Here is a 27,697-nt window from a genome sequence, read left to right as displayed (position 1 = left end):
CTTCAGTCAACAGATAAAGAAATTTACAAAGACAACAGACCATGGCAATATAAGGAAATCAAAGGAAAAATCGCGATAAGAGCATCTTATGTGCAGCAACATGTCAACAGTGCACTTAGGCAGCAACCACCAGTGCCATTTGTTGAACTTCATATCTCTCTCTCTGGACTGCTTTCCCGCTCACCCTTAGCTTCTTCCCCCAGTCATCCTTTCCTTCTTCCTCTCCCCTTATCCCCTAGCCAACCTGGCCTCCAGATTAGACTTGAAAATTTCAGTACTTGGATTGAAAATAGATCACACCGGGAACTTTTTCAGAGATTGTGGGAAGCACTATTAAAAAATGGGGTCAGGGTGAGCTGCCAACTTTCTATGGTTACTTTCAGATTTATTTCCTACAGTAGATAACAGTTGTCCTAGATCGGAGGTGGGGCGAGGCGACAAAAAAAGAAATGTCAATTTTTACACAGGCTGGGCAGCTCGCAGGAACAAGATACTGTCCAGGACTGCCAATGTAATACAGGGAATGGAAAGGCATAAAAAGTTGTTTGAAACGATAATGATCATATACATGTCACCAAGATCAGGAGTCAACCAACAGTTGCACAAGTTACTACTTGTGTAACGATACATCTGTAACAGACATTAGTTAGTGATCGATTCCTTACCTAAGAATATCCCCAGGCGTCAGACTGGATCCGGAAACTTTTGCTAGCAGTACCCCTGCGCGTCAGCAGGTGGTGTCCTGCGGCTCCGCGTCCGTAAGCACCGAGAAGACATCACCGTAGACTACTTAGGCGCCACCCATGCGCGCTGACGTCAGTTCTGTATACGACTTTACGCGCCAGGAATGCAGAGCCATGCAAGAGACCGACCACTGGTGCCATGAAACTAGGGCCCTGAAGGGGGGTGACCTTAACCCTAGAAATCAGTTTGCATAACGGGGAGGATGGGTGGGGCAGTAAGGAATCTATCACTAACTAATGTCTCTTACAGATATATTGTTACACAAGTAGTAACTTGTGCATCTGAAAAACACACGTTAGTGATAGATTCCTTATCTTAGAATAGATACCCCAGCAATACCAACCACGGTGGTGGGCCTGTGAACAGATTACACCAGAAAGTCACGGAGAACAGAACGGCCAAAGAAAAGTCTCTCCGGACTTGACTGTCAAGGCAGTAATGCTTGGTAAACGTGTGCAGCGAGGCCCACGTGGCTGCCTGACAAATGCCCTGCAAGGGAACGCCGCGTCCCAAGGCAGTAGTGGCTGCAGTTGTCCTGGTAGAATGGGCACGCAGCCCCACAGGAGGCTCCTTCTTAGCCAGGGAGTAACATGCTTTGATGCACAGAACGACCCACCGAGAGATAGTCCGTTTGTGCACAGCCAGATCTTTTTTGGCGTCCACGTAGTTAACAAAGAGCTGGTCATCCACCCGGAACTGCTGTGTACGCTTCAGATAGAATGCGAGCGCACATTTTGGGTCCAGACAGTGGAGCCTCTCCTCCTCCCTTGAAGGATGCGTAGGCGGAAAGAAGGTAGGCAAAGTGATGGTCTCCCTGATGTGGAAGGGCGTGACAACCTTTGGCAAAAAAGAAGGACAGGTCCTCAACACCTCCTTGTCCGGATGAACAGAAAGGAAAGGAGGTTTGGATGAAAGAGCCTGGAGCTCTGGCAGAGCTGATAGCTACCAGGAAAGCCGTCTTAAGAGTAAGAAGATGCAAAAGACAGGTATGAAGGGGCTCAAAGGGAGCGCACATTAGATAGGTCAAAACAAGATTCAAGTCTCATTGAGGCATGATGAACGGCACAGGAGGAAACGTGCGTAATGCCTTTCAGGAAACGGTTAACAACCGGGGACTTAAAGAGAGAAGGCTGATCTGGAAGCCTCAGAAAGGCGGAGACGGCCGAAAGATAACCTTTGATAGTGCCCAGAGCAGAGCAAGGCCTGCTGGGCCAAGGAGAGAAGGAACAGAGGGACCTCAGAAAGAGGGGTTGAAAGGGGATCCACAGACTTCGCTGCGCACCATGCCACAAATTTGTTCCATCATGCAAGTGTATACAGTTTTGGTGGAGGGACGTCTGGCTGCCAGAATGACATCACAGACTGCGGGAGGAAGATCGAAGGCTGTTAACTGTCACCGCTCAATCTCCAAGCATGGAGGTGGAGGCTGGACAGGTTGGAGTGGAGGACCGTCCCCTGCTGCTGCAACAGAAGATCCTCCTGAAGAGGCAGTCGGATCGGGGGATCGATCGCCATGCTGAGTAGCTTAGGAAACCAGTATCTTCGTGCCCAATCCGGAGCAACAAGGATGACTCGGGCCCGGTCGCGCCGAATATTCTGCAGCACTCTGGGCATTAGTGGTATAGGCGGAAAGGCGTACAATAGACTGCAACTCCACTCGTGACGAAGAGCATTGCCAAGCAAGTGCAGCCTTGGAAATTCCAACGCGCAGAACTGCTGACATTGCGCGTTCTCTTCGGTGGCGAATAGATCTAACCAAGGCTCTCCCCACTGCTGAAAGAGACCTTGCACCACGTCCGAGTGCAGACGCCACTCGTGATCCATCAAGCATCGGCGGCTAAGTTTGTCCGCCCTGGTGTTCAGAGAACCTGCCAGGTGTTGAACAACCAAGGTAACGCCTTGATGTTCCAGCCATGTCCAGAGGTGCAGAGCCTCCTGACATAGGATCCACGACCCCACCCCGCCCTGTTTATTGCAATACCACATGGCGGTGGTGTTGTCCGTGAACACCTGCACCACACTTCCCTGGACAGAGGAAAGAAATGCCTTCAGTGCAAGCCGAATCGCCCGAAGCTCCAACAGATTGATATGGTGCCGGGACTCCGCCAGAGACCAGAGGCCTCTGATCTCCGCCTCTCCCAAGTGGCCTCCCCATCCCAGGAGGGACGCATCTGTCACCACTGTGTGCTCCGGTTGGGGAAGGGAGAGGGATCTGCCATATCGTGATTCGTGAGCCACCACTGCAATTGACGTACAGTTCCCTCCGAGATCTGGACATGATCGGACAGGTTGCCCTGATGCTGCGCCCACTGGAACTTCAGGTCCCACTGCAGAGCCCGCATATGCCATCTGGAATGCGACACTAGCAGGATGCAGGAGGCCATCAGGCCTAGGAGCCGGAGGGTCATCCTGACTGAAACCTGGGACAGGGGATAAAAGATCAGAATCATAGCCTGAATATCCCGGACTCGCTGCTCGGGAGGATAAACCCGAAACAGCGTTGAATCCAGAACCGCTCCGATGAAGGGGAGCTTCTGAGAGGGACTCAGGGGCGACCGGCATGTTGATGGTGAACCCCAGTAAATGCAGGAGGTCGGCCGTTGTCTGAAGGTGGTTGACGACTGCCTGGGGCGAGCCCACCTTCAACAACCAGTCGTTGAAGTAAGGGAAGACTGACTCCCCAGACCTGCACAGGTGAGCTGCGACCACCGCCATCACCTTAGTGAACACCCGAGGGGCGCTGGTAAGGACGAAGGGGAGCACAGCAAACTGGAAATGCTCATGGCCTACCGTGAACTGCAGGTAACGCCGGTGGGCCAGCAGGACGGGGATGTGAAAATATGCGTTCTGCAAGTCCAACACTACCATCCAGTCTCCAGGGTCGAGGGCAGCCAAGACCTGAGCCAGAGTCAGCATTTTGAACTTCCCCTTCCGGAGGAAGCGGTTGACGTTCCAGAGGTCCAAGATGGGACACAGACCCCCTTTGTCCTTCCTGGGGACCAGAAAGTAGTGGGAATAACAACCACTCCCTACTTCCGGCCCAGGAACGCACCCGATAGCCCCCTTGGCCAAGAGGGCCGTGACTTCCTGCTGGAGAAGTACCAAGTGATCCCCGACATGCGGCAGCACCGAGGTGGCATGGCTGGAGGGGAGGACTGAAGGGGAAGGGAGTAACCCCTGCGGATGATCTGCAACACCCACTTGTCCGATGTGATATTGCGCCAGTGGGGGAGGTGGTGGCGGATCTGGCCAACCACCGGCGTGGGGTGCTCCACAAAGCTCGGATTAGGAAGGTTTGGAAGTAGAAGCAGCGGGGGCGGAGCTGGACTGACCCCCACGCTGATTCGAGATCCGCCCCTGTGGAAGCCGCGGCCGCGCTGAGGCTGGATCTGCATAGGCTTGCTGAAGGAACTTGCCTGGGCGCCCCTGCCGTGGCAACGAAAGGAACGAAACCCAGGAGAGGCCAGGCTCTTTGCAGAAAGGCCCAAGGACTTGGCCGTAGCTCGCGAGTCCTTAAAACGCTCCAGTCGGCCTCATCGCCAAACAGGCGAGTGCCATCAAAGGGCATGTCCATAAGCAAGCCCTGGACATCAGGCGAGAACCCGGTGGATCTCAACCAGGCGTGGCGACGAAGCACCACAGTCGTAGAAATCGCCCTGCCCAGTGAGTCAGCGTGTCAGGTGTGTCCAAACCACACCGAATGGCAAACTTAACCGCACCCTTGCCCTCAGCAACTGCTTGGGACAGCGCAGCGTGGACCTCCTCAGGACACTGAGGTAACACCTGAGCAACCGTATCCCACACCGCGTGGGAATAGCGGCCCAACAAGCAGGCGGTGTTCACCGACCGCAGCCCCAACCTGGCCGAAGAGAACAACCTCTTACCGAACTGTTCTAGCTTCTTAGAGTCCTTATCTGGTGGAGCCGTGGGAAAGGCACTCTGCGACGTCGAAGCTGGGATGACCAGGCTCTCAGGCGTAGGATGAGTGGTCAGAAACGCGGGGTCACCAGGCGGTGACGCCTGGCGACAATCTTACCCACAGGGACCCCTGTGGCCGGCCTCCACCAAGAGCCCAACAAGATGTCAGTGAGGGCGTTGTTAAAGGGAAGCAGGGGCTCCGACGAAGTGGACGCCGTCTGGACACCTCAGTGAGGAGCTTAGTCTTGAGGGCCACCGTAAGAAGATCGAGGTTTAGGACCGCAGCTGTCCAACAGAGTACCATTGTGTAGGAGGCGCCCTCCTCCATGGTAGGCGGGGGGAGAAGCAAACCCCGGGTCAGAAGAGACATTGGGGTCGCCGGCGTCCTCCAAGTCATTCTCCCAGTCACACTGACGGGCAAGAGGGTCCTCTGACCCCTCCCTGTCGTCCTCCACCTATGTTGCATGGGGAACAGATCGCGGCAGCAGAACTGGAGTCGGAGAAGCAACACACGGATCCCAGGTAGGAACAAAATGGTCCTGGAACCGGAGCAAGGGTGGGACAAACGGCACCCACTGTGGTGCCGGAGGCGGAGCCGAGGACGGCACCCACTGCGGTGCCAGAGGCGGAGCCGAGAGCGGCGCTGGGGCCGGAGCCGGCAGTGCTGGACTTTGTGGTGCCGGGCCCGGAGCCAACGGCGCAGGACCCTGTGTCGCCGAAGCTGGATCCGCCGACGGCCCAACAGGATCTGGACACGGGACCGCGGGGCCCGAAGGCACACCGGCGGGAGCCCGAGGCCTAAAAAGGTGGTCCATTGTTGCAAGAAATTCTTGCACCTGTTCGGGAGTCAATGAAGGACCCGGGTAAGGCGGGTAGGCAGCGGGACTCCCCAGCTCCAAAGGAGCCGCAGGTGCAGAACCCCTTTCCCCCTCGTCCGCATCCGAGGATCGACGGGGGGACGTCGGAGAGCGAACACGCTTCTTCGACCTTTTTGTGTTGTCGCTTACCAGAATCCGAGGGCGAAGACTTGGAGCCCGAGGAGTGGCGACTGCGGCCCCGCGAGTGGTCCTGGGAACGGGGCTGGGACGAGTGCCGGACCTCCAGCAGCTTCCTGCGCCGCTCCCTCAAGGCCTTCGGGGCCATAGCCAGACAGTCCCGGCAGGACCAGGAGTCGTGGTCGGACTCCAGGCAGTAGAGGCAAACATCCTGGGGGTCCGCCACCGACATATTGCGACGGAAGGCTCCACAAGACTTAAATCCAGGCATCCCTACGTGCACCAAGGGAAAAAAGGGGAGACAAAAAGTCTCAAAAGTGTAGTCAAAAAGTGACTAAGGTACGTGCTCTAACCGGATCTGCGCTTGCTGGCGCAGAAAAAGAAAGAACTGACGTCAGCGCGCATGGGTGGCACCTAAGTAGTCTCCGTGATGTCATCTCGGTGCTTACGACGCCAGCGATGGATGCCGAGCCGCAGGACGCCACCTAATGACACGCAGGGATAATGCTAGCAAAACCTTCCGGATCCAGTCTGACGCCTGGGGATATTCTAAGGTAAGTAATCTAACACTAACGTGTCTCTTTCAGATAGAAGAAAATGTAAAAGGTAAAGTTAACTGTGGACAGGACGCAGGAATACATATGAACTGTTGAAACAGGAGTCGGAGACTAGCAACTTACTGCACCTCTTGATTTTGCTCCAATGATCAGCTTGGTTATATTGCTCAAGTTGCCATCCTATGAACATAGATTTATCAAAGAACTGGTTTGGAGGGGTGGAGAGGAGTGCAGTGAATGCAGGTCCCCCCCCTTGTCCCCCCCCCACCGAAGTTTAAAGTGTTGCGGATATCCTGACAAAGGTGTAGAAGAGGAACTGGAGAGATAAGCAAAAACATAGTGGGCACTGGAGATTCAAAGATGGAGCTTCAGGGCCTTTGACCTTGTTCGTGAGAGGTAATGGTGGCAGACTCAGACCTTGAGAGGCGGGTTTCCAGCAGAGTGCAGTCTCTATCGGCATGCTGTCGTCAGCATAACAAGTATACTATTAAAGTCAACGGGGTAAGCCCGTGTCCCTCAGAACCTGAGTTTTTACGTTATAGACTACAAAAAGGTTCAATGGGGTAGCAAAATGATTCCTTTAGGGCAATAGAACTTTTTTGTATAAAAAAAATATAACAAATTGTTCACCATCTGAAGCATACACATTTTTAGTATATAGTTTACTTTAAAAAAAAAGTTTAAACAATTAACAGACTGTCATATAGAAAGTATAAACAGTGTGAACAATTATTTAGTGACTGATGCGACGTAGTGAAAAAGTGAAATCACTGTCAGCCAAAACACAAACACATAAATGACACAACATGGTAAAACATTTATAAATGTATCTCGTTTCAGGTAATTAGTTCAAACAGTACCACAAAATATCAACTTTTTTGGAGTTACAATGAATATGAACATGAGTCAGTGGTACGTCGACATACAACCCAAATGCCTGTACTATAAGGTCATCACAAAGAGTCTTCTTCAGGAATAAAACAAAATGACAGCCTAAATGGAAAAAGGGGAGGGGGAATAAATATTTAAAAAGATGTGTGTGCATGAAAAACAACTCAAGAAACAAAACAGGGGCATGTAGAGACTCAACGGGTAGAAACAAGAAACGATTATCCAGTCCTGGATAGAGTGAGTTAGGGATCTTTTCAAGTCATCTAAAATTGAACGGTATAACTTAAGTACACGGTGAAGATCAGTGTATAAGTTCCAATATATGAAAAAGCAAACATGGGAGCATCGCACTCACCATGAAGCACTTGGCTTGTCAAAAAGTCGTCTCCAACAGTGGCCACTTATAAACTCCCAGTCAGTGGTCCAAGGTCAGTGTTATCAAAGGCCCCAAGGATTTAGATGCTTGGTAACTGTGGATATGATACTAAATATTAAAGGGTGTTGCGGAACAATAAATTAATAGTAAAGCGGCTAAAGGAAAGGTGCACTTACTAGGAGTTATTTATAGGCTATATTAACCCTCCAGAGGGGACAACGATCCGGTTGATTTTCAGATCAAGAAATGGAACGGAACAATAATTTCTGGGATTTCTTGCACGAGTACTGGCAATAGAAAATAAAAAGAAGCATGCGGAATGCAAAGGAAACTAATTTATCAAAATCAAGAGGGTCGGGATGGTCCTGAGCAAAAATCTTACCAAAGTCGCAGTAAATGCACATCTGAACCATCAGTGCTGGCAGCTCGCCCTGAGTGCACCGGTATAAGGAAGCTAACAAGACGCTGCATCAACGCGCACATCGAGGTAGCAACGCTGGGAAACTTCAGCTTGTGATGGAAAACAAGGGAAGGAGTGATCGCCGAGTGTCAGAGTCCCACAAAGGGTTCTTAAAGTGTCAGAGTCCCACAACGGAGCTGAACAAGCTCTTAAAAGATTTAAAAACAGAAGAATGCGGGGACACAAAAGGCTTCCGGAAATAGTACAAATTTTAACCTGGAAAGAAAAATGGCCAGGGCTAATTCATTCAAGGTGCGCTTACAATATTTTACACTTGTACTCACAATGACTGAAAGTTATATCTCATAACTTAGATAACATATAACTTAGATAACATATATATATATATATATATATATATAAATCCAATTCCAAAGTAAAGCGCGCTCTCAGTTTAGGGTATAATAACGATCTTTTATTCCGACGTTGGAATAAAAGATCGTTATTATACCCTAAACTGAGAGCGCGCTTTACTTTGGAATTGGATTTATAATTTGTGCCGGCTGTGGCTCTACCGGCCCCGTGCGCCACCAGACTATGGGCGGATATCCCAGGAGGAGCTGAATGAGGTTTGAAAATATATATATATATATATATATATATATATATATATATATATATATATATATATATATTCACTGAAAAAACCATAGGTTTTACACATGTTATAGTTAGCGGAAATTTTACTGATAAAAAACCAATGAAATTCCCCCGTTATAGTTAGTGCAGGCAACTATAACTCACGCGACCGCAATCCTCTGCTGATGCTAATACTGTATTTAGACACTTATTTGCCCATGTCTTCTTCCATACATTTTTAGCTATACATATATTACAAATATTTTTTTTTTCATAAAGACACATATGTCATCAGCAGAAGATTGCGGTCGCGTGAGTTATAGTTGCCTGCACTAACTATAACGGGGGAATTTCATTGGTTTTTTATCAGTAAAATTTCCGCTAACTATAACATGTGTGAAACCTATGGTTTTTTCAGTGAATTTGTACGGTTTTTTAAATGCTACTTTACGCCATTCGTGGCGTGCGCGCCCACTTAACGCAGTTCGTTCCGTGCGCGCACGGTGCGCTTCGCGCACCGCGCGCCCACTTTACGCTAGATGGGCCATGTACGCACGATGCGCTTCGCGCACCGTGCGCACATGGAGGACATATGATGCACTTCGTTTTGAAAGGTAATATTTTAATTTTTCGTAATTTTTATAAGCCATTTGCACACGGGGTGGAGAGAGTGTGGATACATTTTTTTATATTATTTTTTTTTAAAAATATTATAGTTTATCTCAGGTTTAAAACGCCATGCACAATTGGTGGCCTTCGGCCACCAATTGCACACGGGGTGGGGAGAGTGTGGATAATTTTGTTTTTTTTATAATTTTTTACCGTACGCGTACGGTAAGCGTAATCGGCGAAATTAGCGAAAAAATAAAAATTCCGTTTTTGGCCTTGGGGGATCTTTGTGGACTCCCTCAACATGGCTATGTGTGTGGGAGCTGTCTAAACAGCCCCTTTACATGTTTTTGTGCTTTATATTTCAACATCACTCTCAGTGCGAGAGAGAAAATGGCGGCCGCCGCTTCCTGGTTTCGGCCGATTCGAATGTTTACTAAGATCTAAGAGCCAATCAGAATCGCGCTCGCGCACGCCACCGTACGCGTACGGTAAGCGTACCGTAAGCGCACCGTAAGCTGGCTCAGATATATATATTGATTTAAAGGCTATTTTCTCAGAATCTACTGAACAGATTTACACCAAACCTACAAAAGGCACTTCCTTGACCTGAGGACTACCTCTCTGCCAAATTTCTAGTAATTCTGTTCAGCCGTTCGGGCTGTAGCCCTGTCTAAAGGTCCTATGGAAAAATGCATGGGAAAAACGCGTTTTGGGACCCCCCTTTTATCTCAGCCCCCGCTCGACGAATCCCCCCCCGAGACTTTCAGGGTAGGAGCGGAGCGTAGCGCCCCACCTATTTTGAAAAATTCGCGAGGATTCGTCGACCGGCGCCAAAGTTATTCAAAATAGAATGTTGCGGATTTCCTATGGAAACGTGGTCCTAACTATAACTACCTACTGGCGACCGCCAGTAGGTAATTAATATATATATATATATATATATATATATATATAAATAAAGTTGCGCATCCTGCATGGGCACAATGAGGGTCAAGATTGGTCATAGACACAAATTATCAGTAGAATAGGCAGTAAATAATCAAAACAAAGTAGGCAAAACACGTATAAATCCATATTCAAAATACAGAGTAAGTATAAAGATACACATTCAAACAGAAGGAAGCAACCCTAAGCAAAAAGTAGGATAGAGAGGTAGCCAAAAACCTGAGATCCCTAGCTAATGTATTAAGGAAGGCCCAGTATGTAGTGTATCCCTGGCTAATTGGACTATATATATCAAAAGGCGGGTTTGCCTGTTGATCTCTTATCAAGCCTCCTGCTAGTGAGTTCAAGATGTATATCCATCTACATTCTCTTGTCAGGGTGCAGATCTATTTTGGAGCCCTTTAATAATTATATTGACACTTTCCTTAGCTCAACCTTTTTGATCTCACCAGACAATTCTTGGTGAGTTTAGATGTCGCCTTGCTTTATAACAGGATACCTCAAGATCAGGCTCTGAATGTAATACGCAAGGTCCTGGACAGTAGAGAATATCCGTGTTGGGTCCCCACTATTTTTCTGACAATAATTTAGGTCTATGACCACACTAGGCACTCATTGTGAACAAGCAGGATGTCCAACTTAATGTGTATAAGTTATCCAAGTTATGAGATATAACTTTCAGTCATTGTGAGAACACGCGTAAAATACTGTAAGTGCACCTTGAATGAATTCGCTCTGCTCATTTTTCTTTCCAGGTTAAAATTTGCATTTTTTCTGGAAGTCTTCTGTGGCCCCGCATTCTTCAGTTTCAAAATCTTTTAAGAGCTTTTTCAGCTCCGTTGTGGGACTCTGACACTAGGAGAACCCTTTGTGGGACTCTGACACTCTGGGAACACTCCTCCCCTCTTGTTTTACGTCACAAGCTGATGTAACCTGATACGCCAAGCAGGTTTCCAAACGTTGCTACGTCAATGTGCATGTTGATGCAGGGTCGTGTTAGCCTCCTTATACCGGTGCACTCCGTTCGAGCCGCCAGCACTGAAGGTTCTGATGTGCATTCACTGTGACTCTGGTAAGATTTTTGCTTACTTTTTTGAGCTCAGGACATTCCTGACCCTCTTGATTTTGATAAATTAGTTTCCTTTAAATTCTGCGTGCTTCTTTTCCTTTTCTCTTGCAAGAAATCCCGGAAACGATGGTTTTGTTCCATTTCTTGATTTGAAAATCAACCGGATCCTTGTCCCCTATGGAGGGTTCGTCTAACCTATAAATAACTCCTGGTAAGTGGACCTCTCCTTTAACAGCTGTACTATTAAAATACCGTGCCCCAACACCCTTTAATATTTAGAATCATCTCCACAGTTACCGAGCATCTCAATCCTTGGGGCCTTTGATAACACTGACCCTGGACCACGGACTGTGAGTGTACCAGTGCCCACTGCTTGAACATATTAAGACTACTTTTTGACAAGCCAAGTGCTTCATGGAGAGTGTACCACTCCCATGTTTTCTTTTTCATTTATTGGACCTTATACACTGATCTTCACCGTGTACTTAAGTTATAGCATTTATTTTTAGATGACTTGAAAAGATCCCTAACTCACTCTATCCAGGACTAGATGAGCGTTTCTTGGTTCTATCCAATGTGTCTCTACATGACCCCGTTTTGTTTCCGGAGTTATTTTTCACGCACACACAACTTTTTAAAATATTTATTCCCCCTCCCCTTATTCCATTTAGGCTGTCGTTTTGTTTTTGTCCTGAAGAAGACCCTTCGTGATGACCTTATAGTACAGACACTTGGGTCGCAACGTCAACGTACCACTGATTCATGTCCATAGTCATTGTAACCAAAAAAAAAGTTGATATTTCGGGTTACTGTTTGAACTAATTACCTGGACAGAGATATATGTAAAAATACGTTTTACCATGTTGTGTCATATATGTGTTTGTGTTTTTGCTGACCGTTATTTCACTTTTTTCACTACATGTCACATCAGTCACTAATTAATTGTTCACACCATTTATGCTTTTTGTGTGACAGTCTGTCAATTGACTAAAAAATATATTTAAAAGTAAATTATATACCCAAAATGTAATAGGCTTCTGTGTGTGCTTCAGATAATTAACAATTTGGTATTTTTTTTATTACAAAACTCTATTGCCCTGAAGGAAATATTTTTCTACCCACAGAACCTTTTTGTAGTCTATAACGTCAGCATAACAAGGACTGACAGAGGAGGTCCTGAGTTATAGAACCAACCCTGGAGTGGAGCAGCCACAGATGGGATCTTGATCAGAGAAGCAGGGGAGCTAGCCTTGAGTAAGTACCACTGCAGTGTGAAATCGATGTGCTGAAGGTATAGTGGGATGGCAGGAAAGTATAAATAGACAGACATTTTTCCTTTCCAGCCAAAGGAAACAAAGGAATGGAGAGGACAGAGAAAGGTATAATTCAACTGTAGATCTACTGAAAGGGCAAACAAAATTAATATGAGAATTAGACTCCATCATGAAGTAATTGAACAGTTTGGAGACATTGTTTTCAGTAGAGGAGGTGAGAATCAGAGGGGATGGCATCAAAGTAGGTGTGCACCCTCAGACCTCATAACTGTCATCTAGACAATAAACCTGCAAAGAGAAAAACAGACCTGGATATCACCAATTTTCTAATGCACTTAGTTCAGAAATGCTGCCGAGTATAATGGTTGCTTCTGCGATAATTGCAAGAAATAAATATTATCTAGGTTCTGCCACCTTACTGAGGATTTGAATATGTTTGGCCTCTCATATGTGCATGTATGTGCTGTCAGACATTCTGTATTGTTTCACAGAAGAAGAGGTTGATGGCATTGCACTTTTCTGTGGACTGAGGAATATGTGGGTCTGGCAGGGGTTGATGCCCTGCTTGATTGTCTTCAAAAGCGTTCAGCTTCTCTTGGTGGCTTCATTCATGGTGTTCATATAGTACTTTGCTTTGGCTGTTATGATTAGCTGTCTATGTGTTGCTTGGAGGGAAATAAGTATCACTAACTGATCGGGAGTTCAGTTTTTCATCCATTTTCATTCTTGTCTACAGATGGATCATTTATTGTTAGCAGGGTCTCTGGAGAAGCATGGTGCTGAAGGCTTTGGCTTGCACTTGCATGTTTAAATCAGGATGTGGATGGTTTTTAGGCAGGATGCATTTACCTACAGGATATAATATTATACAATAATTCTGCAAATAACAGTTTGTTTCATTTTCCCTAATTTAGAGCCCCCCAGTTGTGGCATACTGGATGTGCGGACAATCATTCTGGAGTACTATTCCATTTCTATTTTTATATGTATAGTGCCTGGTCTTCAGAGGAACCTTTTCACAAAACTATTACCTGTCATAGGAGTTGAAAAGACGGTTAGAGAAGCTAGAAGACATGGCATGCCACAATAATATAATTGTCCATTAGTAATAAAGATCCTCAGGTATGCTCTTCACCTCACCTCAGGAACGAAGTACTGTTCCCTGTTCAGTCAATTACATGGAAGTATTTTCCCTGTTAAATAATTATTCCAAAAGCCCTGGAATTATTCAAATGCACAAGGAATAAGCTGATGGAAGAAACACTTTGCAACTGCAGTGACGAGCATAACAAGCACCAGTGTAAACTGTTCAAGAATTGCTTTGATACATCTGTTTACTACATTTAATTTACAAGCATTACCGTTTCAGCATTTACATTTTGTGAGTCACAGTCTATATTAAATTTTAATCCAGGACCTCTGAATCCACCCACAAATTATTAAACAAAATAACCCAGAGCTAAAACTACACCCAGCATGGTCTTCTTCCAGCCAGAATCAACACAGATCCTCATACCAGATAATGTAGGAAAAAATAAATAAAACAGTATTTCTGAGTTCAAACACCTAGATCTGTAAATATATGTCCGACTGATATTCATTGAGATAGTACACCTGCACTTCAGAAAGAAACAAAAACATGTCTACATCAATAGATGTGCCACATCCTCTACAGTACACAGATCTTAGAGGTCATTATGTGAGCATGGTTTTGGTTTGTAACACTCATAGCTGGTCTAGTACAGGGACTTAACACACAAATTTAAGGTAGGGAGCAGTCAACAGTCACTGGGGAAAACAATTAACAAGCAGGAATATGCACAAACTAACCACCCAAGACTGAGATATTTGTGTCAATTATGTCAATGAAAACAATACTTGTTTCTTTTTGAGAAAATTAAAGTATTGAGATAGAAAAAGAAAACAATCAGGCATTCAACCTTAAAATCTATGTAAACAGACCACTGACTCACCTCCTTATCTAAATCTGGAAAGTGTTGCTGCAACTTTTTTAAATTGGTTTCTTGAGTTTCCAGATCTACTTCAGAGTCCGAGTCATTGCTTGAGTCTTTATCAGAGGCTACCTGTGAAATTCGAAAGAGTATTTTAATCTACAAAGAAAATAAGCCCATGCTAAGCACTGTACTTTTGTTTTACAAAGAAAAAAACTACTTACCTTTGGCAATGCTTTTCCAGTGTATACTTTATGTAACTACAGATTACTCACCTTGTGAATCTTCCCAGGCTTTAGACTGGATATGGAAAGTTTTGCAATCACTCCCGCATGCCAGGTGGCGCCATCGACTACTGCTTCAACTCCATCCTGCCTTCAGGCATGACAACATGGAACCACATAAACCACACCTCTGTATGCTGGCATCAGCTAACCATTAGGCATTCCACATCAAAAAATTAGAAACATAGCTTTACTGGCATTGTGCGAAAGCTAACACTTCACTACATTACTAATCGAAAATCCACTTAACACAACAAAGAGGAAGGTAGATAGTTAGGAGTCTGCAGTTAAAGGAATATCCACCAGAAAGACCATTACCACAGGTAAGTAACTTATCCAGAAGAATATTTCCAATTGCAGATTCCTCACCTTGTGTGGATACCAAATTAATGCCCGTTCCAAGGGTATGGATCTGGAAAGTGGATTTTAAACCAGGAAGTCCAGCAGGACGAAGCAGGTAAAATTACATCTGTGCAGCTTTGTGAATGGGGCAGTAGTGCCTGGAGAAAGTATGAACAGATACCACTTGGTTACCTGGCAGATGTCCAAAACCAATCATCCCAAGCTAAAGCAGTAGTAGCGGTCTTCGCTCTGATGAAATAAGCCAAGAAGCCATCTTCTGGACCACCCTTTCTTCACAACAACAAAACCAACAGACAGCTGATACTCCACTGGTACTCCTTAGTCTTAGCAATGAAGAAACTGAGGGCACCTAGCCTCACCGCTTTTAATTGATATGGCGAAGAAAAGAACATAAAAGGCGGGAAGGACTGCCCCACTTGCAAAGGTGAGACCACGTTTGGGAGAGAAGATGCAAATGCCGAAGCACTAGTTTGCCAGGAATATGGTAGTCTACAGGTTGAACTAAAAAGGACTGCAGCTTGCTTAAGTGAGACAGAGAAGTATAAAAAGCCTTCAGAGAAAAGATTCTCAGAGAACAACTATTTAGAGGCTCAAAAGGAGCACAAGCTCAAGAACATTAGAACCATGTTCAGGTTTCAATGCCTCATATGGAAAAGGACAGTGTTAAACTTATGTGAAGCCCTTTTTTGAGAATGCATCACAAAAGGCAATTTGAATAATCGGGTCTGTAACACTATTACATCTGGATGGTGGTAAAGCCCTGCTCATGGCCACCTAGACTTTACACACAGCAGCACGTCTCATCCAGGTAATAAAAAATCTGATCATATAATCCCCATCCTGTTGGAACTCCAGAGTGGCTTCCCTTGCACACACCCACACCATCTTCAAAACCGGCTGCATCATTTACAAAGAAATCATAACCACCAACCCTGGTTATTCTACAGATAAGCTCACCATCTCTGGGGTCTTTCAGCACACTCACAGCCAAGACACAAGCAGTCAGCAGATTAAGAAGTCAAAAAAAGAAAGGAAAAAAAAACACAAGCAACAGGCCTTTTTCATCCAAGGACACAGAATCTGGAACAACATCCCTGCCTCCGTGAGTAAAAGGTGATCACATACCTTTAAGGGCACAACAACACAGACTTAGGCAGATAGGTGTCAAAGGTAGAGCGCTGCAATGGTTTCAATCCTACCTGGAGGGTAGGCAGCAGGTAGTCACCTTGACACCTTTCTCCTCTAGCAGGTCTCCAGTTGCGTACGGAGTGCCGCAGGGATCTGCAATTAGCCCCATCCTTTTCAACATCTACCTGCGGCCCCTGTTTCCGTTAATCAAATCGTTCGGAGTCAGCCTGGTGAACTATGCCGACGACACGCAACTGGCCTTCTCCTTAGAAGGGGATGACGCATTATCCATGGACAGATTTCAACAATGTATGAACCAGACCACGGACTGGCTTAGAAGAAATTCTCTCCAGTTCAATAGTGGCAAAACCGAGGTCGTCTTTTGCTCGCCACACAGGATCCCTAAACACAAAAACCGAGGTCGTCTTTTGCTCGCCACACAGGATCCCTAAACACCTCCCCCCTGACTTCTGCCTCTCGCCTGAGGAAGGTCCCCTTCTACCGGTTAAGAAGGTACGTAATCTCGGGGTGATCATGGATGACGACCTCCAGATGGTATCTCAGGCCAGTAAGACCGCCAATGTCTGCTTTGCCCTGCTGCGGCTGCTCCGAAGCATTCTACCGTTGCTCCCTAGGGAGGCACAGGCCACAGTAGTACGCAGCACGGTATTAAGCAGGCTTGACTACTGTAACTCTTTGTATCTGGGGGCCCCACAGTACATCTTCTATGGATTGCAAAGGATCCAATCAGCAGCAGCTAAACTAGTACTCGATAAGTGTCGTAGTTCTTCGACCACTAGAGCATTGAGGGACTTACATTGGCTGCCGGTTAAGGAAAGGGTCTTGTTTAAGTCCTTGTGTCTGACATTCAGGGCAATGCACGGACTTGGTCCAGCCCCCCTACAGGACAAGTTCGTTCGTCACCTACCAATCAGGCAACTTCGATCTTCTACAGCTGGCTTACTGGTAGTCCCGAGATTTAAGCGCTCAAGGGTAGGTGGAAGGGCTTTTAGCATAGTTGCTGCCAGTTTGTGGAACAAGCTCCCACCGAATCTGAGACAATGCAACTCCCTAATAGAATTCCGTAAGGGACTCAAAACCTGGTTATATCCCAAAGCATAACTGCGGCAGTTCTCTCTATCCCGTCCTCTGTCACCCTCGATTTTGGATTTTCAGTCTAAGCGCCAGGATGCCCGTAGGGCGATAGCTGCACTATATAAGTTCCACATCAATCAATCAATTAACAATCCACAAACTAGCTACTCTCATATCACTTGTTGGCTTGATGCTTATCTTTGACCTTGTACAGTGCTATGCTGCCTTTTGCTAACTTTGCACACACTCATACACAGTTGATCCGGGAAACAATGAAAAGCGAGAAAGACTGATAAGCAACCTTAACAGTGCCTTGACTATTATGGTTGCCTATCAGCCTCTTGTACTCCTATTGTTTGCCTAATCATCCGTGCTGGGCCAAAGCAAACAAAGGCGTGTCAGACAATCTAGCCCTTTAGAGGGTCAACTTGTCTCTTTGCCCCAAACATGGACCAGCAGGTTGAATAAACTGAATTGGGGGAAGTGTGGTAAGTAGCCGAAACTACATCACGCACCTCAGATGGTAGATCAAAACCCTATTTGGTTCCATGATGTCTATCAGCACCTGGATCAACATTTCACAGAGAGAAGGCTGAACGACCTTCTGGGGCCAGCCGCATGCTCACAGCTCCAGCAGATTTATGTGGTGGCATTTCTCCATATGAGACCAGAAACCTCTAATCGCCATTTCATCCTGGTGACCACACCTACCCAGAGAGGCACCATCTAACCTATTCTTAGATCCAGACGGGCAAGGAAAATAGATTGCACACATGCCAGATTTTAAAATGTGATCCAAAACTAAATGCCCTGAGTTGCATCCTTGGAGGAGAGGATTCTGACCGAAAGGCATTCCCTGTGCTGGTTCGCCTACAGCCACAGATTCCACTGAACAGCTACATATGCCAGCACGATTGAGGCACCAGCAGGATACCAAGAGCTTAAGCAATCAGAGAACTATTAGGCCCAAAACAAAATGTTTTACCCAAAACTTTAGGATCACCGCCTAACTGACCAGGATGCAATGCAGGAGCTTTGGGTTCTTCAAGGCAACTGTGTCCAGAAGAGCCTCTATAAAGGATTTACTTTGCAGCAGCTGAAGATGACACATGGTCATTTTCTTGGAGAATCCCAAGGTGGACAGCGATGGCTCTGTAGGAAGTCAGGGACCAGATGCTGAGAGTCTACTTTTAGTAGCCAAAGGTACAGTAATACATAAATTCCCAACCTGCAAAGATGTGCCATAACCACCAACATGACATTCGTTCTGACTCATGTAAGTCTTAAGGACACTTCGGTAAATTGGATGTTTTATGACCACAAAGCAGAGGTGCTCCCTAGGGCACAGCAGGAGAGAACATGAAAGTGCATACCGTGCAGATGGTCGAACACCATCCAGACCTCAGAATCCAAGGCCAGTAGGACATGAGCAGGTATACTTTAGAACTATTCCTATCTAAAGAAAGAATGAATGAGTCCGAGATCTAGAGTGAATCTTCGTACTAGTTTCCTCCAGGGTACCCGAAAGTACCAGGAGTAACCCCCCAGCCCTCCCGCTGCGCCTGGCACTAACGTGAAAGACACTTTGGAGAGCAAAATCATCTCTTATTTTGACAGATTTGAAGCGTTGTCCAAGTGTAAACTTGGAGAATGTGGGGAAGTGCCTCCAGAAATCCAAAGGGGTAGCCATCTTTGCTAATTTGTGGGACAGCCTGGTCCAATGTGATTTAGCACCAGTAAGTCAGACAATATTGGATTCTGCCCCTCACCACTCTTGATGCTAGGTTGAAGGATAAACTAAAGCGGTTTGGCAGTGGAGACAGGTAAAAAGGAGACAAGGACTGTTGCTCCTGTTGCTGGCATGGATTACTGGAAAAGCCCCTACAATTGCTAGTGTTGGACCTGGCCCTTTTTGCAGGGTTATCCCCACACCTTTTACTTCCTTCCTCTTATGTTTTCTTACCTTTTTTTCTTGGCTTAGGACTAATCACTTTACCACTGCTGATCAGTGCTAAAGTGCATATGCTCTCTGTGTAAATTGTGATTAAGATCGGTTATCCAGGATTGGCATATTTGATTTACTGGTAGGCCCCTGGTAAAGTGCACTGTGTGTACCCAGTGCCTGTAAATCAAATGCTACTAATGGGCCAGCATCACTGGTAGAGGAACTCACACAAGTAGCCTTTCATATGTGTCTCAGACACCGCAGTGTCTGCGCGCACAGTTTTAGTATGCCATGTCAACCTGTCAAGTGCACCCACTTGCCAGGCCTAACCTTCCCTTTTTCTACATGTAAGACACTCTGCCTGCTTGTGGATTCACCGTCTGGTTATAGACTGACAGGGGCTGTTTGTACATTCACTCCAGACACTCACACAAAGGGAGTTGAGGTGTCCCCTGCATAGGCTGATGAGTCATCCTGGGCTAGGAGTTGTCACTAGCAACTGAATAGGCTGTGGCTGCCCTGCAGAATGTTGTTTCCACCCCCTGTAGTGTGGCTGAACAAGGGAGGACAGAACTGGTTTTACTGAGAAAGAGACTTTCTGAAAACAGACTTTAAAGGGAAAAAGGGGTACAAGTATTGAAACTAAAACCCCAGAACTTTAGATTACTTCTGGAATCAAGAGGAACCTCTGCCATGGAAAAAGAGCTTTGAGGAAGAATACTGCCCCTTTGCTGTGTGTTGCTTGGCTGGGTTGGCCTGCAGTTACTGCTTCTGCTAAAGAGAGGACAAAGACTGGACTTTTGTGTGAAATCTGCTTTAGAAGAATCTCCAAGGGCTTCTGTGTGATTGTCTCCTGTTCTGAAGTCTTAGGGACTCACACAAAGACTTCACCTACAGCATTCTTAAACTTCACAGCTGGGAGTTCTGACCTGCCCAGGGGTGCCTATTACAGTTCTGGGCAACTGGAGGTTGTTCCGGCTACAGAAAGCTGTGAAGAACTGAAGAAATAGACAAAATTGACGTTTCGCTTTTCTTGTGGATATATTTTCCGATTCCCGACGCAGAGCACCGTGTGGCCAAAGAAATCAATGCAGAGCTTGCACGCGGCCTGAGAAACCGCTGTACACTGACTCAAACACAGTGCCACTGTGAGGTTAAAAAAAAAAACAAACACGCATCATGAGTCATCGGCTACGTCAATTAACGCAGTATCTGTAGCGCATGAATTTTCTCACGCCCCGCACCTGTACGGCAAGTGTTTCCAACACAACACCCACCAGAATTGCTTGGGAAATCGATGCATCACTTCCCCATACTGTCCAGATTCACCACATCACTTCTCTTGTGTGCATCAGAACTGTTGCATCGCCTCCTCAAGGACTCAGGAACTGATGCATCACTGTGTTTTTTGACGTTTCCCCCCTTTGCTGCTGTTTTGCCTTGTGGATTGTGGCGCTTTTGATGGTACTTTGTGTATAAAACAAACATCCGTAGATTTCAATGGACAGAATTGCTTGAAACCTTTTAAAAGTAAAAGTTTGGGTTGTGTATGTTGGATTTTTATTGTTTTGGTCTTGTTTGGTTTAGATAAAGACACTTTAATTTTCTAAATTGGTGTGGTGTCCATTTACAGTGCTTTTACAGCGTTACTGTGTGTGATCTGTACACATACTTTACACATTGCCTCTGAGATAAGCCTGTCTGCTCGTGCCAAGCTACCAAAGGGGTGAGCAGGGGTCATCTTAACTGTGTAATCCCCTTACCCTGACTAGAAGGAAGGGTCCCTACTTGGACAGGGTGCATACCACTGCCAACTAGAGACCCCCATTTCGAACAATGAGTGGGTTAAAGATGTCAATATGACAGAACCCATGTGCATTCTCTAAAGTTCTTGTGTTGTTGATAAAACTGGTGAGTACGGGGAAAGTAACCTCATTGAGAATGCTGTTGGACTATTTTACAATTGTTCAAAGGCCATATCAGTTTTCTCACCAAAGAACCAATAGACATCGAATGACATGCCCATTAACGAAGCCTGGATGACCTCTGAGAATTCACTGGAATCCATTCAAGTACGTCCTCTAAGGTCAAACGGATGTCCAAGCAACAGGCAACGGAAAGGGGTATTCTCTCCAAATGTAAAACACTTTGCAGCATCTTGATCATAATTTAATGTCTGAGCGAACAAACTCTGCATGTCATCAGGCAATGCAAACACCTGCAGAAAAACTGCATTCAGGCAGCAAAATATCAAACTGCAAGACAAAAGTACATTCTTGTGCCAAGAACCATTTCCTTTGGATTCTCTGTAAGGTGGAGAAGTCGGAAAATAATTTGAGTTTGCTCGTGGAGGCCTACACTACAAGGCTCTCTGGGGCTGGATGTTGCTTAAAATTTTTGCATCACCTGCTATTGGACTTTGACTCCTTGCAATGCTGTGACTCACAACTGGGGAAAAAAAAGGTTTAGACCAAACAGCCAGCACTGAGCCATTCAGGGTAGTGATCAATCGATGTCAGTTGGCAGCTGGGTAGAGTCTGCCTGTTGAAGTCCAACAGGAAGCCCTAAACAGTCCAAAAGGCAAGAAAACAGATCTGAAGAAACTTAAGTAGCTTAAGCATGACTTTCTTGAAGGCAGCCACTTGCTGCAAAGTCGACAATTGCCCGGGGAATCTGAGGTGCATCAGCTTCATGATGGATACTAGAGCTGAATCAGACACCAAGGTCAAAGTTGGGAGGCACAACCAGCAACAGCAAGATCTCCCCCTGATTTGTGATCTTTGGTTAGGCTTCTATTTCTTCCTCAACTTGTCCTTGGACTTGACTTTTGACAGCTTAGCCTCTGTCCCGGACTACCTTTTGGTGTGTCAAGGACACTTGTCATACGACTTGGAGTCATGCTTTGTCCCAAGACATCATAAGCAGATGTCAAGTGAGTCCTTCACCAACATCCGATTCGGACAGGCGGGGCACAGCTTGTAATCTGTCATGTTGCGAAATGCCTGCACAATGCCAAAGTTAGTTTAAGAACTTGAAAATTATGTGGGAAAACAATTGGTAGGAGCAGAGTTTCAGATCCACTTATTCAGGTGTGGAAAAAGAGGAACTGATAAGCTTGTAGAACAGTGGAGCCACCTGTTGGTGTGCAGGAATTATTGCAGGAGTTTCTGGTGCCAGATCTATGCACAAAATAAGCAAACTGCAGTTAAAGTATCCATCAGAATACTTTGTTTAAAGTTTAGGTCACCTGAAACACACAGTTTGGAGATAAGAAACAATATTTCTTGTAAGTCATGCCTTCTAGGCTTACTTCTAGATGCATCAATCTGCATGCTTTACTATTCAAGCTAGACTACATGCATTATCTATTTTCAACAAATAATTGCATGCAAGTTAAGGAAAGCAAAATAATGTAAAGGCTAAATTCAGGACTGCTACGGGAGGAAGATTCTAGTCTTGATGAGGAGACTGGCAGAATGTGCAGGAGGTAGCCTTCATAGACCTCAATTGCTCTCTGACAGGTACATGCTTGAAGAATGCAACTGATGCCACCATAGCTCTATAGGAGTGTGTGCTGGCATTGGGATGGAGGTTGAAAAATGGGTTTAATTTAATAGATGGATAACGCCTTGCTTCGCCCATTGTTAAAGTAGCCCTTAGCAGCCACTATGCTTCCATTTGTGCTACAAAAAGATGTTTTGACAAAAGGAGTCCCTCAGAGCCATCCAGATAAATGCACAAAAATGGAAGGAGGCATGGGGGAAGAGAAGAAAGTTGGAACAATAAGTTTATCAATCAGGGAAACACCAAGATTTACCCAATCTTACACAGAAGCCTCAATGGGCGTTGAGGGATGTATACAGAAAACTTCTCTTGCCCCTTTACCAGTTCATCATCTTGCTAGCTATCATTCAGGGAACCAAGACCACTACAGACCTAATGCACAAATTGATTTGCCTAGCAAAATTAAATACAAAGAGTGATGGTGAACGAAGAAGTCTGTTATTCAACAAGTTAACAAAAGTAATAAATAAAAAGCAGGAGACGTGACCATGGGTGCAAACACTAAAAGTAATGTAGACTTAAACGAGCAGATTTTCCAAAATGACTGTGTGTAATCTGTTTTAACAGAACGAGAGGTCCAGCATGGAAACCAGAAACATAAGCACAGGAGGGACCAAAAAAGTAGCAGAAAGGGGGGCAGCACTGTAGGCAAAAAGTGCCCAAGCTGGAGCCAAGGAGGAAAAGGAATATGTGGTCAATTCTGCAAATGCTAAAGTGCGGGGTGCTCCCAGGAAAAAAGGTTTTAGTTTTGGTGTGCTATCATATTCGCCTTGTGTCTCAAAAGTTAATTACCCCTGGCTTCCACTGACCTCAGAAACAAAGGCTCTAGTGAGCTGCATGGCAAGGTTGGAGGTTTGATGCCTGGGTGATCTCTTGCCAGATGAGTGTTTAGAGTCCTGGAGCTTTTTAATGGCGCATACAACACTGGGTGCCCACTAGATACCTTCCTGTACTATACAATTAGCAGTACCTTGAAAGTGTTTTTCCTGTTGTATCCAGAGAAGCCCAATTATCTGAAGGCCTTAAACTTGGCGTTTCAAACCCTGAGCTCTAAAGATCTGAAATCGCGAATCTATAAGACAGCATTTAATATGGTGACATCGACCCCTTGAGGTGCAAGGTGCTGGTAAGAGGCAGACCTGGTCCTAACATTGTTAAACGAGAAATGGAGAATATCTGAAGGCCTTAAACTTGGCGTTTCAAACCCTGAGCTCTAAAGATCTGAAATCGCGAATCTATAAGACAGCATTTAAGATGGTGACATCGACCCCTTGAGGTGCAAGGTGCTGGTAAGAGGCAGACCTGGTCCTAACATTGTTAAACGAGAAATGGAGAATCCGCTGAGCATAAACAAAAACAAATATCCCTGCAAAGCAGACACAGACAATTGCATTTTATACAACTCTTAATTGCGAGACTACCAGCTTTTAGACTGATTATAGCAGCCATGTATGCTACATGCTTTCCTGATGTAGCAGACTTAATTCATCCGGCCTGCTGTGCCTAGAGCGAGGGCAAATTGGAGAGAGATTTTAGCTAAACTTAAGAAAATGAAACTGCATATCGGACCCTTCACCCCTGGTGGCACCACTGGCATATGTCTGGGAGGTTCCCTCTCATTTGAGATGTTTTAATGCCTTGGCCTCACTTCAATCCTGAGGGCTGATAAGCGGGTTAGAGACCTCATCTTCTGCAATGATGCATAAGACACCTATGCAACACTCATCCTATCAATTTCACGACCCAAATATATGTGTTCCCTTTTGAGGCAATACTCATCACAGAGACATGATCAATTATGGTGCCTGGCTGCTTCACTGCTTGGTTTCCTGTAGTGCAAATATGCTCGTCATCAAATGAGTTACACTATGCATGTGCTCGATGTATATGTGATCGCACACATGTGGGGACTTCTTTTTCTAGGACAATAATGACAATCGTAATGACTGAGCTATTGTGTAGCATCAGTTCTCTCTTTCAGAATACATGTTGTTAATGTTCTATGGTGATAAACGCTAAAACGTTTATATTTGTGTATACACACATACACATATACACGGTGTATAATGTATTTGTACTTTTCCGTGGTGGAGAAATGCAAACACTGGGTGTCAAAGTAAAACATGTGACAAATAAATAACTAAAACCACATTAAGTAAAATGGAAAGGAAAAACGTGACCTTCATCAGAACAAGACAACATCGAATTTTGTTTCTAAGGCAGAAGGGAATGTCCTTCACTACAAACACACCCACTGGCACACACCTTTACTGAAGCAGATACATTTGTAGTCTCAATATGCACAACACCTGAGGACACATGGTCACAAACAGTCACTAAACTTACAGAGTCTAATGTTTTCTTTTTAGTATTCTCTTCCTCATCACTGCTTTCTGAACTTTTGCTAATGGACTCCAATTTTCTGGGCTTGGTGGATTTGGCAGTTTGTTCTTCCTCACTTTCTTCACCACTGCTGCTTGATGAAATATTGGTTTTTTTCTTTTTACTGCACTGTTCGTTACTTTTCTGCAAGTTATTGCTTGATGGGGAGTCTATTTTCCGTTTCCGAGAGGAAGCTTTAAAAATAAAAATAAACAATATTGAGAAAAAATACAAATACCATTCAATTAAAGCAGGACATTGTTTTCCACTATAAACTTATGTCCAAGAAAAACACAAATGGGCATTTCTAAGTCAAAAATAATTGAGGCAGATTTTCAAGACCGGTGCCCTATAGCGTGCAAAGTCGACACTACACAGTTTCCAATAAACTCATTACAGATGGAGAAAAATCATTATTAGTACCTTGCTGCTAATCGACTTATGGAATTAAAATAGTGTTCATTATAATAGGCAACGATCTTCGAATGAACTGGGTTGACTTGCATAACAGCGGAAGGGGCAGACTTTCTACACAATGGAAGATAGCACATAACTTCACCAGAAAACATGCATTGGCAAAGCCAATATGTCTAGGTTTAATATGCAGCCACATGAAAACACAGGCGTGACATAAATATGCACAGACTAACTGTTCTAAGTCTCTGCATAACCAAGCTCTTTATGTGCCTCCCCCTGTTTTGTGACAAGTTCAGTACTATTGGCATTAGCACTGCAGTCTTTGGGAGTAAAAAAACAGCAGCACAACAAGTTTGGCGAATAAAAATGAGGATACCATCATAGGGAGGACTCACAGAGACCAGTTGTACAGAGATATAACAGAAGTAGCCAGTGCACCACTGTGCATGCCTGTGTTGGAATGCCATTGCCCAGTGTCAATGCGTCTACGTTCTTGAGATTTTAAGGTGCCATTCTCTGGTTGGACATGAGTAGGTACATTGAGGGCAAAACTTTGAAAGGAATGAAAAAGTGGTATGACCAACCCAATAAGAAAGTTAGAGATCTGTATGTGGCAGTTATTTATGAAGATCAGATCCAGGGTAGATACCTTGCTGTAGGTAGGGAAGGCGCAATGCTGTAGTAGATTTCTATCCAATAGAAAGGAGTGAGGCATGGGTGTCTTTGTCTGTATTCCCTAGTGGAGCTTTGAATCTCCTAATAAAATCTGATCGCAAGAAGAGGGAAGTTGATCCCAGCTATAATCAAAGAAACAATTCCTAAAAGCAATTTTGCCATTTGGTCTTTGGAAGATTTCTACCATCTGTGGTTTAGTGGTTGTATCTGTAATCTCCACATTGAGTGTTAGGAATATTAAGGCATTTAATTGGGGTAATCAGGTTGCATTTAAGGACATCCTTGTGGCTAAAGGCAACTTTACCACCAGTTTTTTTTTTCTTTTCTGTCAATGTGGAGGATGGTGTATCCTAAAGGTAAGATAGTATCATCAAGATGGAGCAGAACCAGGTTTTAGAGAATGTAAAAGTGGCAGGGCCACATTCTTGGAAGAGAGCAATTCTAGAAGTTGCATTACAGACGCAAGCCTATAGTTAAGGAAGACAGCTTTGATGTGATGGACTGAACATTTCAATAGGTCGACAGGAGGTGAGGTTGTTCTGTAGCCAGCGCAAATTTCTCCAGATACCGGAGAAGTTTGCGCTGGCTACAGATGGGGACTTATCAGGGTCCCAGATTGTTCCTTTTACCACAAGAACGGCATTGTACTTATACAAGCAGCTAACAACGAGCTAGAAAAGTTTGACAACCTATTTCCAACACTAAAAGAGTGCGTAGACAACTGAAGACTATCTGATCAATAATGGACCACACAAGAAGACACACTACTCACCTCCAACAATACCATCACAGACGCCGCTATAAGAGACCCTCTAGATCCACAAACTACAATGATACCAGGTGACAACGCTAACAGGAGGCTCATTAAATGGAAGTGATACCGAGACAGGTGAAAATTCCACAGCATATGCCAATACCACACCAACGCCACCTCAGCGAGAAGTATCAACGCCTCTATCTCGAGTTTTGACTACATGCAGGACAGTCAACGGGAACCTCCTGCCGGAAATAGAGGATACGAAAGCTAACACCCCTCTCATACCCCACTCAACAACATCACAAGGTACTTCGATGACCTTAAGAAACTCATATCATCGTAACGTAAGATCAAGAGCACAGGACTTAGGGAGCGCACCCCACCCCACCCCACTGTCACTTACCCCCGAACCAATGACAACAAAACTCGAAATAGGCAGTCACATACTCCCATGATATCTTCTCAGTCTCAAAAAGAATTCGAAGCGCTTCAAACAAAAGTGGGTAACATGTCAAAGGACATTTCAAGGGCATTACAATCTTTGGAAAAAATACTGGAAATCACGGCAAACACCCACGTCAAAATCGAAAACGTCCAAAAATTAGTGCATAGCTCTCAAGAAAAAAGTAGAGAGATAACCATGCCAGTATCAAATAGACATAACCGACCAGAGAGAAATCTTAAATACCTATCAGACGATGAAACATTAACCATA

General features: G+C 45.2%; 1 protein-coding gene across 3 annotated transcripts in view; it reads right to left on the bottom strand.

Annotated features, from left to right (window-relative positions):
• Positions 1-27,697, bottom strand: part of SMARCAD1 (SNF2 related chromatin remodeling ATPase with DExD box 1) — a 683,175-nt gene that overhangs the window by 424,656 nt on the left and 230,822 nt on the right. For all 3 annotated transcript variants that reach the window (XM_085641145.1, XM_085641146.1, XM_085641147.1), the window contains 2 exons: positions 25,098-25,327; positions 14,394-14,504 (listed from right to left, as the gene is read on the bottom strand). In XM_085641145.1, coding sequence (XP_085497271.1) covers positions 14,394-14,504; positions 25,098-25,327 — 341 coding nt within the window. The remainder of the gene's footprint in view (positions 1-14,393; positions 14,505-25,097; positions 25,328-27,697) is intronic.

This window comes from Triturus cristatus, chromosome 2_2 (genome assembly GCF_964204655.1).
Source record: "Triturus cristatus chromosome 2_2, aTriCri1.1, whole genome shotgun sequence".
Classification (NCBI taxonomy): Eukaryota; Metazoa; Chordata; class Amphibia; order Caudata; family Salamandridae; genus Triturus; species Triturus cristatus.
This window is presented reverse-complemented; position numbering and strand designations above follow the sequence as displayed.